The sequence below is a fragment of the Mycteria americana genome, chromosome 3, assembly GCF_035582795.1.
Source record: "Mycteria americana isolate JAX WOST 10 ecotype Jacksonville Zoo and Gardens chromosome 3, USCA_MyAme_1.0, whole genome shotgun sequence".
NCBI lineage: Eukaryota > Metazoa > Chordata > Aves > Ciconiiformes > Ciconiidae > Mycteria > Mycteria americana.
Genome location: NC_134367.1, coordinates 74,438,705 through 74,457,620, shown reverse-complemented (window position 1 = coordinate 74,457,620; position 18,916 = coordinate 74,438,705). Strand labels below are relative to the sequence as shown.

At 35.4% G+C, this 18,916-nt stretch overlaps 1 protein-coding gene across 11 annotated transcripts in view; it reads left to right on the top strand.

The window, feature by feature from the left end:
- The window catches only part of STXBP5 (syntaxin binding protein 5), a 115,663-nt gene that overhangs the window by 41,040 nt on the left and 55,707 nt on the right, over positions 1–18,916 (top strand). For all 11 annotated transcript variants that reach the window (XR_012775303.1, XM_075499041.1, XM_075499043.1 and 8 more), the window contains 5 exons: positions 1,570–1,704; positions 2,834–2,897; positions 6,358–6,441; positions 14,729–14,852; positions 16,322–16,400. Coding sequence is in view for 10 of the 11 variants with exons in the window: in XM_075499041.1 (XP_075355156.1) it covers positions 1,570–1,704; positions 2,834–2,897; positions 6,358–6,441; positions 14,729–14,852; positions 16,322–16,400 (486 nt within the window). In the remaining variant the exon portion in view is untranslated. The remainder of the gene's footprint in view (positions 1–1,569; positions 1,705–2,833; positions 2,898–6,357; positions 6,442–14,728; positions 14,853–16,321; positions 16,401–18,916) is intronic.

Here is an 18,916-nt window from a genome sequence, read left to right as displayed (position 1 = left end):
AGATTACTGTGCTTAGTAAAAATGTTACAACCTCTAAGTTCAATGAGTTGGAAGAGCATTTTAAATCTTGTATATAGTCCTTTTTCTGTCAACCATCAATGAAAAAAGTGCAGCCTTTGGCTTAAATATTCAAGCACAAGAAATCAAGGAAGTTAGAAAATGGATAAATCAAAGATTTGCTTGAGCATACTGCATTCCCTAACTAGAAAGAAATTAGCGATATAAAAGGCAAAGTGGTACACTTTTGATCCAGGTAGTATTACTACCGAAGCCTTAACTTTTGAAACCTGTAATACAAATTAACATCTTTTCAGCTGTTAGCAATTTTTCTCATTGCTGCTGTTAGCCTTTGCTTTTGTGCTGAAGTGTGTATATGCAGCATCTAATGCAAAGGATCTGAAGCTGTTCCTTTGCATAAATAATTATTAACAGGCTTGTGAAGTGATGCATGGATTTGGCAAGAAGGGAGCCCAACTGGGAGAAAACAAGAACAAAAAAATCTCTAAAGCTAAGGATTAGAGCTGACAGAACAAATTTCCATTGAATAATTATTATTTACCTTATCACTGAAACGTTTCTGAAAGCCCAAGTTTGATCTTCCAAGTAGTTTGGCAATTTCTTTCAATATTGGACCCTGTCAGATTAAAATGGTTTAGAGTTTACAGTTTCCAGAAAGTTTCTAGCCTCCAATTTCAAGTTAGTATTTCTGTGGTACAGAAAAATCAGATCCTTTAGAAGCTTCGGTTCCTACAGACATTATTTCCTTACCAATTTTGAAGAAATAGTAAACAATAAGCAGGGTCCAAGAAGACAGAAGTAACCAAGTTTTCCAATGCTAATATTTGCACTGGAGCTATGGACAAAGAAGAGTTCTCTGCTAGCACAAACAGTTGTTAGCTTTTGGGTTTTATTGAGGTACTTCCTTCTAGTAGAAGAGAAAACTATAAGGCAGAAAATTAAAACATGGTTTAAGTAAAATAATAGCCCCAAATTTAAACTACTAGTTTTAAAATAATGACTTTTATAATGGTTTAGGACTGGTTTTATGTTTGCTCTTTAGGGAATACTTTGGGTTACATGTAAACTTACATTTCTTATGCTTATTATTTTCTGCCTTTGTCTCCTTACTTGAAACCAGCTTAATCTGCATAAGGCTACTTCTAAAAATCCTTTGTTCTTTAAAAGTTGAAATTAGACAGATTTCAAAGGGAGATTTATAGATTATAACATAGGAGTATTGTATTCTAAGTTCAAAATTACAGCAATCCTGAGCAAATACATTCAATATGATAATAGTCAAAGGTGCCTGTGTGATTTTTATCTGAATGACTTAACAGTTTTAGAATACCTTGGTTTCTATTTTTTGTTTACTCTAAGTTTTTTTACATTGTCTGTGCATCTCTTACTTTTGTCATGTACTGGCTTTGCTACTTTTCTCTACCTGTAACTTGTCTTACTTCTTCCTGTTTGCCTATTGCCATTCTCCTACCTTTTGGCAACATAAACCTTGAAGTGCAGGATATCTAAAAGACTTTTCTTTAATTGTTTTTGGGTGGCTTTGTCTTTCAGGATAACATTTTGTCATCTGCCTTTCCAAAGTAAATGGCTATATGTGGGCACCGAAAGAGGAAACATTCACATTGTCAATGTGGAATCATTTACTCTCTCAGGCTATGTCATCATGTGGAATAAAGCCATTGAACTGTGAGTTTAATCAAGTATTGTGTGTTGAGGGGAGGGAACAGAGGTGTCCCAGATATTATTAACGTCAGTTGCAGAAATGTCATTGTTACCTAGAGTGGCCTCTGTATTAGTCTCACTACACCAAATACACAATAAAAGTACATAAATAGTCACATAAATACTTTTTATTCTCACAAATGTGAAGTGTTAATGTTAATATATATGTTTCTGCCTATAACACTACTTTATCATAGTGCCTGGAATAGACATAAAAATAGACTATATAAAAATAGACATAAAAATCATTATCTGTGGTGATAAAGAACTAGAAAAATTATATATGTTAAAATATGATGTGGCTGGTATTTGGGCAGGCATGTCACTTTTACGGTTTTGGGGTTAAAGCCCAAAGTATAAAGACATGCATTGTAAGAGGGCTGATGCATGCTGAATATAAAATTACTGGCTGAAAACGTGAATTTAAATAAGCCCATTCCAAGAGCGAAGTATATTTTACAGCTATTGTCATTGCTCCTCCTTTTTTAATAATAAATTTATGTATGCAAATATAATGTTTTGTGGGTGAAAACATACTTGTTGTGTTGCTGTTCCTGTGCTGTTATTTTGTTCCCAGAATGTTACGTCTATCTTCAAAATATACATGAAGTCCATCCCTTGCCAAAGGCTGTTGAAACAAACGCAGCTCTTCATTAGCCCATCTTCTTCAGTAGCAAGAAGTCAACATAAAGTTTAACTCTGTGTTGTTTTAACAATGCCCAGCTTGGGCAGTTTATGAATAATGGCAAGACCTCTTTTCCAGCATAAAAATAAACATTTCATCCAACTGTGTCAATTCTGTAACAACAAACATTAAGACAGATATTGTAAAGCTAATGGCAATTTTCTTCTGTTGCGAATAAGCAGTAAAAAAGTCTTTCCTTCTTATAAAAAGACAGAAACTAACTGCCTCAAAATAGAAAGTATTTATGGGCTTGAAGATAAAAGTAAAAGTGACTCCATGCTGAAATGTCAGTAGCTTGCTTTCATGGAGTCTATATCTGCAGAATCTGTATTACTTGCAATCATTTTGAGATGCAGTTTTGGGCAGGGGATTTTTTTTTTTAATTAAATGGAAATATTTCTTTTTTAGGTCGTCCAAATCTCACCCAGGACCTATTGTCCACATTAGTGACAATCCAATGGATGAAGGAAAGGTAGGATATGTTTAAAGACTATTCAATGCATTATTTTTCAAGCAAGACTTTTTTTAAAGTATAGATACTGCTGCTTTTTGAGGAAGGATTAAGTAGATGAGGACAATGTTGAAAGCATAAAGGAGGGCTAAATCAAGGTTTTAGGCTCTGAAAATAATATTAAGCAAGGTACAGACATGACTGTAGGACACATTACTGGAATAATTGAATGCATCTTGTAATCAGAAACATTTGATAACACAGCTGAAAGTGCTTAATTGCAAAAATTCTTGAAAACAAAAAGCAAAGAACTTTACTTATGGTGGTAAAAATTAAGATGTTACCACAAAACCCCAATCATAACCTGAGTGCAGAAATAGTAGGAGGGAAATTAAATAAACTTTAATGCTCTTGGGTCTTGCTGTTTCACAGCTTTTAAATGCTTATTTATGTAGCGCATTTATCTAGCATACTCTGTACTTCATCTTTAGTTTAGCTAATCCAGGGCAGCAGTTTTTGTGGAATTTGAGGTCTAACTGACATACTCTCATTTAGCAGACAGCATCTAGTGATTATAATAAATTGCGTAAAACCTAACTGGTCTGTACTACAACTAGACACTTCAGTAAAGTCAACTCATCTAAAACATGTAAGAGCTATGTATTAGATTTGTCTCTTCCTTCTTTTGAGGTAGTATTAACATAATCAACTTATCTTTACAAAAAGTTTTACGGTATACGTTCTTGAAGCCCTTGCAAGACAATTTTTATGTCCTGTGACATAACAACCACAAAGAACTTGAGCTATGAACTCAATGGTCATGAGTTCCTTCTGTATTATTAAATACTTTGCTTTGGGACATCTGTTATGAGGCTCATGCAAAAACAACGTAGAACGTATAACTTTAGTTCACAGTGAAGACTTCCTGAATTAAAGGAGAAAGCAGAGAGTTAAAATGTTAGTATGCCTTCTCTAGGTGACAGCAATTACTGTATACCAAATCATACATTGCCCCCTTAAGTCATGGTTGCAAGATGAAGTCTGTGCTTCAAGTAACAGACCTCTTCTACAAGTCTTGGGATGGGATCACATGACTCACCCACTCTGTGAAGGATCTTCAGCCTCTTTAGCTTGTGTGCCCCTTATAGTTATTTAGCAAATCTTAGTGGTCTACTGCAACTTTTGTTCAGATCCCTTGGTCCACACTGAAGAGTAAGCAGGAGGGGGTTTCTTTAATTTTGACAATAGGAATAAAGCAAAATATGAAAGAAGGATTTGAAAACAGCAGTCTTGCATGTGTCTTTTCCAAAAGTGTGTAGACCCCTGACAAAAGTATGGTTGTAATTTAGCCAGAGACACCTTGATGCCACTTTAAACAGATTTTCATTCATGACTGTGCTCTAGATTAATCGGGCATAAATGATTGAATAGATTAATGAATTAATGATTGATGAATTAAGTTCTGAATTATTATTTTTGTCAGTGTAATGTCTCAGAAATATCCTAGAGTTTTGAACTCCCATTTGTGAAGAATCTTCAAGGAGAGAGAAAATAACTTTGCTTACTACTTTTCCACATACGCAGGAGAAATATTATTTTTTGGTTTACTTGCTTTTCATTTGATATGTTGGTGGTGGATAAAACTGAAGAGAGAGGGAATGATACTATTGTCTCAGCAGTGGTTTGAATGTTTTACAAGCTTGTAACTAGCATGCTATTATCCTAGACACCTGAGGTTTCAGTCCAACAAGGAGAATTTCATGAGTAGAGTTTTTTCATTGGGATGAATCTTACTGCAGTAACTGCATAACTAATGGGTTTCTCTATAGAATTAGGTTTGAATCGCATGCCAGAATCATGGACCCTAGAATATGAATGTAATGAAGTTATGGTAACTTCAGAAAAGACAAATGATCTATTTATTCTGGTGTATTCCACCCCACACTTAATTATTGTCAATTAAAGTTTAAGAATTACTGTTTCTATCAATCAGGCTATAAATTAGTGTTTTAGAGTCTGACCTTATGCTCCTCTTTCTTCTCATAAGAAAAATACTGCTGAAAAAAAACCTATGCAGTTGCAAGAACCTCCTGTGTACTCACTTTTAAAATTTGTTCATGCTATTAGCCTTCTAATCACTGTGATTCTTCTAAAGTTTAAAGTTAAAATAGAAAGATTATAAAATGTGGCTTATGATAAGCAAGATCATTTAAAATAATAGTATACAAGACACTGTAGTGAGAAAAAATTAATATTCACTTTTACTAGATCATACTAGTTTTTCATACTAGAAATAACTGTACACCTTAAAAATCTTAACATGCTGAAAAAACTGTCCAGTCAAAACCTTTAGGTACAGCAATAGACCATATTGATTTAGATCTCTATCCTTGACTACAATGGCATGTGTGTGAAGGCAGTGTTTTCTAACTTGTAATACGAAGGACACTCCTCAGGGCAATTCTGTTTGCTCACAGGAAATAGGCTGTTTCAACAGTGAGTAAATCCCAGCAGCCAACTACTCCTTTTTTGTACGTCCATGATGGGAAAAAGAAGTGGGAGTGAAGGCATGCTACTTAATGCTAGGAGCTGCTTCTCCTGTAGCAACATTGCTCAAAGGAAAGATCTCACAGTAGATCCAGCAACTATGAGAGATGAAGCTGCATTGCCGCCTTCTATATAACAAGTGCCAAGACTGTTACTACTGCCTTATGTTGGCCTTGTTTTGTTTTCATTAAGAGAAGTGTCACTTAAGGTAGGAGAGCAAAACACTTAGATACTCAACAATGTGTTAGACCAATTATTATGAGCGATTTGAATCTTCAGTCCCTGCAGAAATGGTTTAATCTTGCTTCTAGCAAAAAGATTATTTGGAAAATTATCTTGTTTAATTTCTCTCTAGCTTTCCTCTTCTTAACAATTAATGTTCTTGGTGTTCCTTTAGCCAGTTCTCTCAATTGTGATTAACATCTGGAGAAAGATTATATTGCATAGTTTCTTTATAGACAATGAACCGTTACCTAGACCTTTAGGAAGGATAGTGTGTTCTTCAAGCAAATCTAAGCAGAACAAATTCCAGTGAGGAAAATGCACAATAAAAAGTTCTCTTTTCCAATTCCCCCATTTTTCACTCAGGAAGGAATACACTTAGGAAAGTTTAATGTTGACCTTTCTGGAATGCAAAGGGATTTCCAAGGACTCTTCAGAAGATTGCTTTTTTTTTTTTTTTTTTTTTTTTTACTAATTTGGCATGAATGTCAGTTGTATTAGCTGGAAGTTTAGGAGAATGACAACAAGTACAAAGTAAACCTCTGACATTGAGGTCGTCACTGCTTCTCACTAATTTTTGTCTTCATAACTACTTGCATTTATTACATGTAGTATTATGCTGCATCTCTTTGGGGCAAGAACTATAGGCATTGCAAAAGGTATTATTTTGCTTATCCTTGTAAGGACTTAATATATCTGCTTATTATTACAGCTTCTGATTGGCTTTGAGTCTGGAACAGTGGTATTATGGGATCTGAAGTCAAAGAAGGCAGATTACAGATACACACATGATGAGGTAACATTTTTCATCTGTATTACTTACTATGAGGATATTATTTGCTATTCTAATAGCAATTTTTATTATTTTTTTCATTTCTTCTCCTGCTTCTGTCACCAGTGGATCAATAAATAGGTCTCTTTGAAATTGCAAGTACTTGAAGTTTTCTCTAAAAGAGCCATTGAGTTTGAATAATACAAACTTCAGACCAAATAACTGTTCACTGACTTGAAGTTCATGAAGCAATGAATGGTGGCATGGATTGGATTTCTTTACTAATTTTGGGGGCGGGGGGGGAAGATTTCAGATCTTTTCTGTAATTCAGTAGCGTGACTTTCACCTGTGTTAAAAGCCTGAGTCTTATTTTGAAACAAGATGGTTTAGCAACTTCTGTAATTTGGAATCTCTCACATAGTCTGAAAAGTGGGGGGGAGGGGAAGAAACCCCTAAATAGTCTCACTAGGACATTTCTATAAACACACCTTCTCTTTGTAGGATAAGATCAAGGTTTGAAATAAAACTGGGGGAGGTTTAAAAAAAAACAGTGGCATTGAATGGCATTTATTTCTTTAAAACTTGATTCTTGAGAGAATGTAGGCTTTTTGAAAGACTGAGAATAAGAAAAATCATTCAACATAATATGCAAGTTGATGTATTTTATTTAAAATAACATAAAATTAGTCTCAATTACATTTCATTGATTGTGAAATGTCTGTATCATTTCTCAGTACCAGCTAGGCCTGTTTCTTGTTTCACGGCGGGTGTGTTTTCCTTAGCTCTGTGCTGAACTTTTCACAAGACAGGATTTGGGATTTTGTGGTGGTTCTGGCTCAGTACTCATGCTTGTATGTGTTAGTTCTACCAATGAAGGGTTTCTTTGAAGGAGTCGTCTCTGAAGTAGTCTAAGCCTTAGATCATCAGAGCCATATTAGAACATCAGAGCTGAATGAGGTTTCTTTGTGTGTTCAGAAATGTCTGTGTAAGCCTCAAAGTATTTTATGTGAAGAGCAATTTTCTACCTTCCAGTTTCATTGCATGCACTTAATCAGTTCCTCTGTCGCTTTGTTTCATAAACTTACTCTTACCTCTATCATCTTTTTCTAGTCTTAATCAGGTTCTTCCTATACCTCTTATTCTTCTTGCTCTTTTCTAACTTCCTTTTTTTAAGCATTCTATCTTATCTTTGTTTTATAAGAGAAGCACAACAACATAGTATATTCAAGATGTGGGCACACTGAATTTATGATGTAGAATAATTATGTTTGGTTTTGTTTTCTGTCTCTTGATCTTGATACTGGATTAGCCTTTTGATACTGCAACTATTAAGCAGATACTTCCTTGGAACAACCTACTATAAAACTAGAATCTCGTTCTTCAGTGTTAATTGTCAGCTCAAAGTCCATTGCATTTATGCATCGCTTCACATTTACATAGTTGGACAATAAAAATTTTTAAGTCTTTCTGCAGTTTTTCACTGGAATCCTGACTTCTGCCTTGAATATGCTTTGGTACTGTCAGCCGACTTACCACCTTGATATGCTTGTTCTAATTTTCCAAGCTATTTATGAATAAACTGAGCAGCATGGATCGCTGAGGGTCTCTACCAATTACCTTCACCCACAAACTAATCAATTACTGCCAGCCTGTCTTTATTCTAGCTTGGTTTACTTCCTGATACTTTAACCAATTATTCATCTGTCAAGGATCTCTAGTCTGTTTTTAGTTTCCTTTGAGAGATGTTGTTGAAAGACTTTGAAAAATGTGTAGACACTTAACTGGTGTTTCCGTTAGCCACATGCTTGTTAACATTTTCAGAGGTTTGTTGGATATGATTTCCTTTTACAAAAAGCATGTTGACTTCTCTTACCTGGTATATTATACTCATCCATATGTCAATTAACTCTGTTCTATAATAAGGTTTTGTTGCAGTTTCTAGAAACTTACCCATGGTAGACACTATGCTGCTTATTCTGTTTTTCTTTGGATTTTGTGGTCCATTTGTTTAAAAACTGACTTCATAATGTCATCTTCCTGAACCAACCCTGATTTTAGAGGTTGCAAACAGCAGTGAATAGTTCAGCTGTTTCATCTTTGATTTCCTTTAGGATTTATAAGTGAATGCATCTAGCTGTTCAGTTTGGTTTTTTGATTACAGAAGAGGTAATGAAATACCTCAGGTCAGATCCTTTGGTAAAGAAATGTGCATTATTTTAAGTTGGGAATGGATAGGAAGAGGAGAGGAAAAAATGAAGATCTGTAGAGTGAACTTGATGAGTTTCACTGTTCTCATTAGTGAGAATCAACATACATAAAGTTGCTTTAAAAATATTGGCCATTCAAGTCTTAAAAGTTGAAGTATGTTTTTTCTGTGAGGTCAGATTGCTCTTTGAGAAAAATATCTCTTTGGAAAAAAAATTACTGTATGCAGTAATAATTTGTTGGTTCTCATACATTTAACATTGTATGACAAGGAATTTCTTCTTCAATGGGCAAGTTATTTAGATCTAATCTTCTAAGGGGGAAGGCAGAATAGAATAATGTCCCTTTTTTTTAATTTGGATTTGATACAGTCGGGCAGTTTCAAGTTCTTCTGGATTCTGGCCTGAATGGCGTAGAAAGAAAATGATTAATTTTGTCTAACAGAATTGAAAAAACATGTGTTTCCTGAAAGGTGCCATTGCAGCGAGTGCTGTAATTGTTTCTGGACCAATGGTCTTGAGAGAAGATCCTATCAGATAAAGAAAAGATAATGAATAGAAAGCTGCAGAAAGTGGATGATTATATGTATGCTATATATATCTGTCCCCTTTTTTTTTTTTAGTGCGAGTCAGGTGATGTGGGGCTTCTCCTGTATCTTTCTTTCATTTTATTCTTCAGCGCCTCTCAGTTTTGTATTTAGCTGCAAAAATGGAGAATCTCCCTCAATTTGTCAGTGAAAGGAATATTCAACTCCATAATGTTATCTTTCTAGTCATATTATGATCAGTGCTGACTAACTAGTGGCCTGTATAAATATACTGTTCTTGCTGTTTTTCAGCTAGCACAGTTTCAAGTAAGTGAATGTAAATGTTAAGAAATGCAGAAGAAACAGGTGGTTTTATTGCATTTTGCAAGAATAAAATGATATTGCCAAGTAGTAAAAACTTTGCTAGTTTTTATGAGCAGCTTCCTTAACACAAAAGAAAAAAGCATTCTCACTTGCTTAATGCTGAAAGAGGTTACTGTGGAAAGAAAGACGGGTGACTTTTTGAGTCTTAGACAAGTAACACTATAACTGATAGTGTGAAAAATGCTGACTGGCATTGTTGGAATTCTGATAATAAGGTAACCTGTTCATTCCAGTTGAATAACTTAGCAATTCAAATCCTTAGCCAGAAATGAAATGTCTATATATGTATAGTAAGCAAATAATTCTTTTTGGTGCCAGGCTAGTACAGTTGTGTAGATTTTTAAGTAGAATGGAAAATCAGAAACCAGGGAAATTGACCTAATTGAGCAGGACACAGGGAGGGTACAGCTAACCAAGGTTTTGGGTAAGAGAAGACTAACTAATAGACAGTTCTAGGCAGAAATTATGTGTGTCCATTCTAAATTTGACTGATGCATCATGATTTTTTTCTTTTTTTCCCACATTTGAGGATGACACTAGTTTTGTCCTCTTAACATGTAATACTGACTTCAGAGTGGACAAACTTCGATCAAGAAGATGCAACAATCTGATTTTTAAGATATGTAATACAAGTAACCAAAGTATTTTTACAAGGATATTGTAGCCAGGATGTACCACAGTTCATAACTTTTGGAGTTAAGCTTGCTCCTGAATGGTTTTCTGGAATATCTTTTTCTTGTTGACTGGAGCACTAAGACATCTGCTCCTTTTATAATAAAGGAGCCTAAAAAATTGGTGGCCATATTCATTCCTTATTTAGCTCCTTCTCCCCTCTATCCCAAATAACAAATAATTAGGGTGATTTATCATAATCATTAAAGTATTGTAATGTCTTGCCAAGACCTTTGACTAGCTTAGTCTAATCTAAGATTGTGTTGCTGCCCAAAAAGGCAGTCTTACCCTGACCACCCGAGCAATATCTTTCCATAACTAGTTGTGGCTGCATGACAATACAGCAAGTCACAGTATAATGAATTCTTTTCCCCTCTTCCTGTACACCGAAGAAAAGTATCGGTCAGAAGGACCCATTGCACATGAAAACTTAAGGTTCGAGGAAAATCTTCAGACTTTCTAGCAATGTAGTGGTTTCCTTGCTCAAGAGAGTGCACACACAGAGTCTGACAGTAGTGGAATAATGCCTTACCTCGTGAGATCTCTGCTTCTGGTAAGTGTGGCGCAGAGCAGAGAAAGCTCTCTGCCATTTTGTTTCCTGCTAGCAAAGCTTGTAAATTTGAATACTTCTGTGCACAGAATCTTTCTAGCTCTTGTTTCTTGTTGATTTTTCTGGTTCAGTGGCTTTGCCAGAGGCTTTTTTCATACGGTAACTGTAAGGGCTGTACTCCATCCACGAACATGTTTCACCTCTTCTCTCACAGAAGGTAAGGCCCGTGATATTCTGCCCTGTAGCAGGAGCAGGATTTTAAACCTCAGGATTTATGTCCTTGGTTCTCCACTTGTTCTTGATGAGAGCTCTTCTGAGTGTGGAGCTGACAACCAGTAAGAAGAGAGCAACGTAGTCCAATATTGTCACACTTGAGATCTGGTGCAGAGCTGCTCATCAGACACAGGAAATGCTGTCTGGTCTCCCTTCTTCCTCCCTGACGGTGCTATCTCAGACTGCTGAAGTGTAGCAGGGGGTTCACAGAAGGATCTTGTTTGGTGAATCAGGCCTGCTTATTACCACTGGGGAAACGTTCTCTGGCTCTAACCCTATTGAAAACAAATAATTCTTTGGTACTGGTTAACTGTGTAGTCCCATCAGTCTCATAAAATCCATCATAAGGATTTTATGCATCCTCCATAAAATGTCATTGCAAAGGTGATGACTGATTCTGTGCCTATTAGAAATTGCAGTGCTCTACTTGGGGTGTGAGCTTTGGTGCTGCTGGGAGTTGCAGGATTGACATCAGCAGAGCTTGGCACTACAGCCCAGCTGCAGTTCTGCATGGCACTGAGGCACAAGATGTAGCTGTCAGGACCCTCGAGGTGCATCCTCTCCAACTGTGCAGACTGTTTTCCTGTAGCAGTGCTGTGAAACATACTTCTCTGTTTTGTTTGTGTAGTGGTCGCTGTTAATGGGTGACTAGGCTTCATCAGGTGTTATGAACAGGATGGCCAGGCACATTGATACCATAAAGACTGTTTGCTAGAAACTTTGCCATTGAATTAGTCTCCTCCTCTCTCATCACTTTGTAGTTGATATTGGTCTTAAAACATGTATCTTGAGGGGCTGTGCAGTCTAACACCATCATTTGATGCAACTCTTTTTGACTCAAAACTTGAGATGTGTGAAGGGATACACATGTTATCCTTTATGATCTTCCTGTGCCAAGGAACATTGATGGTCAAACTTCCTGCGTGATCAGAGGTTTATGGCTTTCTTGAAGCAAAGGCCTATGTTGTGGTGGGGCAGTCTCATTTGTTGCCTGAAAGCTAGGTCAGTGGAACACTATCCATGCTTTCTTCCTGTCTGAACATTTGTACCTGCCCAGCACCCTGCTCTGATACTTGCAGCACAAGAACACTAGGAGCACTCATCCCAAGGACAGGAATGCTTATAGGGTGGGCGACACCACCACCCCTAAAACCTTTGTAACGATATTTCTGCTTAACCATGGCTAGGGGAGGCAGCTCTAGGTCATGATTAGTATTAGTACTGATTGCTGGCATATTCTTCCCTCCACAACATTCTAGTTTGTAACAGGGAATTTAGTTAGAATTTGTTCTTGATTTTTCTATATTACAAATGAGATCCTGAACTTCCAGTACTGTATACTTTTTATTATAACACTAATATGTTGTATGTTTAGAATTAGTTAGAAGAATGCACAAATGTAACATTCTTTTTCAGAGAATTTGGAGGAAATTACCTGTGACATAATGGAACTGCAGTTGTGAATGAACTTTTCTTTAGAAAGTTTTGTTGAAACTCTTTCCTCAAAACATCCTTTTTGTCTTGGGCAGACTCAGTGGAAATATAAGAGACTGAATTCACTTTGCATCATTCTTAAGCCTTTTATGTTCAAACATTGGGGATTTAAAAAAAAAAAAAAGTTGTGCATTTCTTAATGGAATACAGTTTATAGTGCAAACATTTCCCATACTATATTTTCAGCCATGAAAGAAATAAAACAAATTTCTCAACTATTAGTTTTGTTTCTAGAAAAATTAAAGTGCAACTTCTGAAAACTAAAACTAGTTTTTTAATAAAGTCCATTCTTCAAGTAGTATTTTGTTTTTGTTGTGATTTAAAGTAAGCTTTGATAGCATTAACTCAGCAAATGTATTACAGATTACTATTTTTAGGCTCAATGTTCTGGTACATGGCTGAGTGTAAGAGATTATTTTACAGCATTGAAAACATATCAAAGTAGCCTGTGGGATTAAGAGGAGGAAAAAAAAAAGCAACCTTGATATGTGACTTGCCAGAAACCAAAGCATGTCAATGCAGTCATTAGGCACTTGCACATTTCATTGCATCAAAACGATCTTCACAATGTATTACCATTTAAGTCTCAGTAGATACATTCTTCTTTTTTTTTTTTTTTTTTATTTTGCAGCATTTTTTCCCTTCCTTTCTTAGGCAGTTGACAAGAGAGTTAGCATAGGTACTCCCAAGTTACTATGCTCACTTTGAATATTTTGGTAAACCTGTAGAAAAGGAGTTGGTATCATCATCTGTTCAAGTTTACCAGAAAGTACTCTCCATGTCCGTGGAAATGGAGGACTATCATAATAAGACAGTGAAATCTGAAGAGGCTATGGTAAACAGTGTGGTTTGTAGAATAACTGATCTCATATCATGGACCTTACCAGTCATGCACAGTATATTTCAAGCTCAATTAATGGCACAAAAGACTAAAGGATCATGGTCAAATCTGAAGAATGATGAAAGGAATTCTCCATGATTCTGGTGCATTTCCGTGGGAAAGTATGCAGAAACATTTGCCAAAGATTGTGTTGTACTTGAAAAGCAAGCATGGAGGTGCATATTATTTAAAAAAAAAAAAAAAAGCCAGTTTAATTAGATTTTTTTTCCTTTTGAGTTGTAGCAACTGTATTTGCAGTAGTCTAAACTTGGTATTAGAAAAATGGGTTAAAGTCTCTTGGAAACAGGGGAAACTGCTTAAATTAATATTTTATTGATACTTCAATGTGAACACAAATTTCTGCATGTATCTTGTCTTGCAGGAAGATAGGATATGAAAAGCTGTCTCAGACTGTTCTGAAATGGTACGCATATAATCAGCTGTAGGGTTAAAATAAGTCTGTAGGAATTGAAAAGAAAGGGATTTTTTTGTATATGTATTTTAAGAATTGAAACAGTTAAATCCCCTTGGTGGAAAAATACAATCAAAACTTGAGTCTTTATTGATGAACTCATCTCTTAAATTGTAAGGTTGTATTTGGAGTTATTAATTTTTATGCCTCTTTAAAGAACCAAGAAATAATAGTGATCTCTAGGGATATTGACGGGCTATTGCAGCAGCAAAACTGAATTTCATAAAATGTTTTTAAACATGCATTAATCTCTTTAAAAACTAGTGATCTATTAAAGATATTTCTGTAGGAGACTTGCATATAAATGCTTTTATTTCTGTTCCTCAGACTTTTTCAGTTTCTTATTTGTGATTGCACATCAGTCCTACAGTCTCCCTCAGGTAACTATTGCAGTCATTGCAAGAATGTTTCCTTCTGAAAATCAGATGTGTTCACCACCTTTGCAGGCAGTATAGCAGTCATTTTTCCACATGGGATAATCCTTCTGGAACAGCTGGTGAAAGTAAGGCTTCCTTTGTGCACAGCCTGTCTCCACATAATACTCTAGGATGGTTAGTTTCTACATTTCTGGTTAAGTTTTGGTATATGTAGGACAGTGCAGTCAATCATGCTGGTTTGTTATTCAAAAAGGTAAGATTCTACAATGAAGACAGTATTTTTTGATGGGCAAAGTATGTCTGAAAAGTATTTACAAATGGAAAACTTACCATGGGTAAATTAGGACATACTAAGAGCAGTATGATTTTAGTACTTTCTCTAATTTCCTTTTGCTGTCTAATGTCGTTGAGGAAGGACTAAGGATAAAATGATACGAAGATACTCAACTTATACTGTTCTTTCTCTTTTCTTGTATAGGCTATCCACTCTGTGGCTTGGCATCATGAAGGAAAACAATTTATTTGTAGTCACTCAGATGGTACTTTGACCATATGGAATGTAAAATCTCCTACCAAACCATTCCAGACAATCACTCCACACGGTAAGATGAAAATGGATACCCACTGTGTTTGACAGCTCTTAAAACACAGAGAACTTATTTTTAATAGAAGTGTTTTTGCAAAACCAAGTGTTAAAAATGCATTTGCAGTGCAAGTAAAACTTTCTCTGTCATATCAAATTCTGATAGATTTCATTGGAAAAAAAAGAAACCAAACAAACCAACCCAGTCTTTATGAAATAAGAATCCAAATCAGTGCAGTTTTGTTTAAATCTCTGAACTTCAAGCTGGCCTTTCACACTGGCATTGATCTCAAAATTAAGTAATGCATATTTTGCAGGACTTGCTTTTTGCTTGACATTATAATCCCATATGTTGTTTAAAATACATATAAGCAAGCATCTGTTTCATGTATAAATGTGTAGATTACCATATAAATTCTTGGAAAGGTTTGTAACAGAGTAAGGCTAGCATCTGGTAAGATGTTCCCACTTCTGAGAAGTCTTGCATTAATGTTAATCTAGGAAATTAACGTTACATGTTGTTCTTCTGTGAAATATGCTGCTGCTCTTCAAAAAAGTTCTATACAAATGCTAGGGCTGCATGGTGTGCATGTGTCTAAGTCATGTCTTAGCAACTTACCTCAGATTCTTAAGTGTGAATGTAACGGTGAGGATAATCTGTGAGGTTACAGTCATAGTACAAGATGCTATACTTAAACATCCTGGTTCACCTGTCTGATCCTCCGGAAAGTCCATGTTTACTGTGCTGGCTGTGGACTAGAGTGGAAAAAGGAAGCTGTGGATTTCTATATGATCCTGTAGCAGTCAAAAAATAAAAAACTGACTGCTACTGTAGTAGTAAAACTAGTTAGACAAGACTAACTTTAATATACCTTGGCCTTTTTTAATAGGCATTTTTATTTTGATCTTGGGCTGCAAATTAAATTTTATGCAGAACTTTATAGTTGTATCAGACTTTATCAATATTCAGATAGAAAAGATGCATATTTACACCATACTCTTAATTTCTACTGGCTCCATGGAAAATTGTATCTGTAGAAGCTTTAGTTGCTAATAGTGCACAGTAGAGAAAGACCGGGTCTTCGCATTCAAATTCAAGTCTTCTTAGCCCTTAAGGATAACGTTCAGAATAAACCTCACTTTATTTGTAAGCTGACCAATTTTAATTGCAAAATTGTAGACACGAGAGAAAATTTAAATCTCCCAGTGCTACTTAAAACAACTTTTTTAGGGGAGGATTATAGTTTTGAAAACAAATATTCGACAACACCAAAAAAAACCCCCCTAAACCTAAATATTCTAGGTTGGTGTATTGAGAGTTTTAACAAATCTTTAATGATATTATTCTAAGGCATACTCTGTAACTGTCAGAGGTGTTGAATACATGTTTGTATGAATGTTCTACTTTGCAAGTTGCGTAGTGAATTTCATAATTTGTCATCATGTTACAGAACTGTAAGATTAATATAAGAAAATAATTCACTTTAGGAAAGCAGCTGAAGGATGGAAAGAAGCCAGAACCCTGCAAACCTATCCTTAAGGTGGAATATAAAACAACTAGAGCTGGGTAAGACTTGTTTCATATGGAAAATTAACATACGTAAAATAAATGCAGCTCCCTGGGAATGTACTTTGTTTCCCAGTTGTTGGGATACATGTCCTGATTGCACTGAGCTATGGTAAAACAGCTGAAATAGTTTTGGCAAATCAGATATTGCTGAATAAACTTCAAAACATATGTGAACAAATTACTATATACAAACCTTAACTTAGGTAAAGATATTGATAATGCGTTAGCTACATGCTTCTTCCATGCTACTATAACCTGTGTATTTTTGCTCAGTCTTTTGAGAATATTAAAGAAAAAAGGCTGATAAAGCACAGAAGACACTGAAACACAGACCTGAAAAACTGAACTTTGACAAGTAGCCTGATGCAGATATTCTAAATTCTGAATACGTGTTCCTTCCCCAAAAATGCTACTGACAGAAGCTTTTCTGGTAGAGTGCAGTAATTTATGCAGTGAATTGTGCCTAATTACGCACATTGAGAATGTAACAAAGCAGTAATTGCAACAAGAGGCTCAGATGGGATTACAGTAGCTTGAGTAGCATGTTTTGTTACCAAGACTGCAATTAGGATTGAAGGATTTCAAGAACTGTATGAAATTTCTTTTATTTATGGTTCTAAACTGCTTTGAAGTGTTTGAGTAAAAAGTGCAATATAAAGATAAAATATTCGTGGAAACTTGTTCAGCTATTTGCAAACGCTGGGGTTTTTTAATATTTTTATTTTCTTTGACTTTTGGGGTGTTTATGTATTGTTTTCATTTGCTTTCCAGGCATTCCATTCTATAGAAGATTGTTACTTAATTGATATAATATAGGTTTCTACTATATATTGGTATACCCATACATGTAATTTCAGTGGCTTTGTGTATTGTTGGCTAAGAGTGAGGTAAATAGAAATTTAAAACTGTGGCTGATTCCCAGGTGTATGAACATCTATGATCACTTGGAAAGACATATTTTACTTGTAGCACTCTACATCTGTCTGCATATTCCTTTCTCAACTGATGTGTCCAAAAGCTGATCTAAAGAAAGATACAGATAATTAAAAGTAGTTTCAGCTTCAAGTTACAACTTCTGCAATCAAAAGCCTTCTGTTATGAATAGTCATTCTGAAGGAAAAGATTAGTTTGAAGCTTGTTCTGTACAATTATAATATTACAATGTGAAAACTACTTGACTTTTCACACTGTTTAACGAGGAGCTTGTTCTAGTATAATTTCTAAGAATCCATAGCTCTTTGGGGAGACTACTTTTTCCTAGTGTGGGCTTTTCTGTTACACCTCTCATTTTCCAGTGTTCATCCTAACTGAATATTTTGATGCATTTCAGTTTAATATTTTCTCTCTAATATTTTCTCCATCTTCAGTGTACTTCTGAATCTATAACTGCTGTGATACTCTTCCAGAACTTTAATAAAACAAACAAACAAAAAAACCCAAACACCAAACCCAAAACTACAAAACCCAATTTGCACTGTGGTGGTGAAGCAGTGTACTGAAAATCTCCATTCATTTACTGCTACATATACTTCGGTTCACACTTGAATTTTCAGTTTCACTTGTAATTTTATTACAAGAATTTTAAGGCAAGGCAGAACTACCTTTCAATGCTTAAAATTTTGATAGTTTTTTTCTTTAGCAATTGAAATTAATTAGGTATGAACATGATACAGTTTTGACTTTTAGCTAAAGCACTGTCACTTGTTGTTCATGGTTTAATTTCTGTAGCAGAGAGGAGAATCATTCCTGGACAGGACCAAAGTTTTTCTAGCTACTGAAAGAATATAAGAAACAAATCAAACTTGCTTCTATAGCAGTCTGCTCTAACTGTTCTTCAAAAACAAACCAAAAAACCCCACAAGAGAAAACAAAACCAAAAAGCTTGCAACATATTTGAGGTACTGTTTAATGTATATTTAAGTTATTTTACCTAATTTATTTATTGTGAAAAATGGTGAGTAACCATTCCATGTTCACTTTTCCATGCTCTATATGGAACTTCAACATCTTTGTCACCCCTTGTTTCTTGCTCCTCCCTTATCCAGAGTGGTCTAGGATCTAGGCTTGTTTCAGTATCTTCTCATGTGAAAACACCTCATTGATGTGATCTTACTTGTTTTCTTTACTGTTTCTAATTCTAATAAACTTTTTTTGAGAAAAGGTGTCCAGAATCACACAAAAGGAAGGAACATAACTGATTGCAACCTGTAGTAGGGGCTACGGACACTATTCTTTCTACTGTTGCAGCTCTTTATTAATCCCTTCTCACTTTTTTCCTCCATTATGTTGTCCATATTGTGAAGCTGGAGTGAGGGAAACAGGAGGACATGAGGCTTTTTTCTGGTTCTTACAGACTACCTATTTATCTTTTAAGTTTGTGGTTTTCCTGTTCTTGGGTTTGGGGGGCTTTTTAAGTATACTGCACATAGTGCCTGTGAAGTTTCCGAAGCCAAAGTTGTTTAGCCCAGAACAATAGTATGTAGGTTTATATCTGGGAAAATATATGTAGAAAG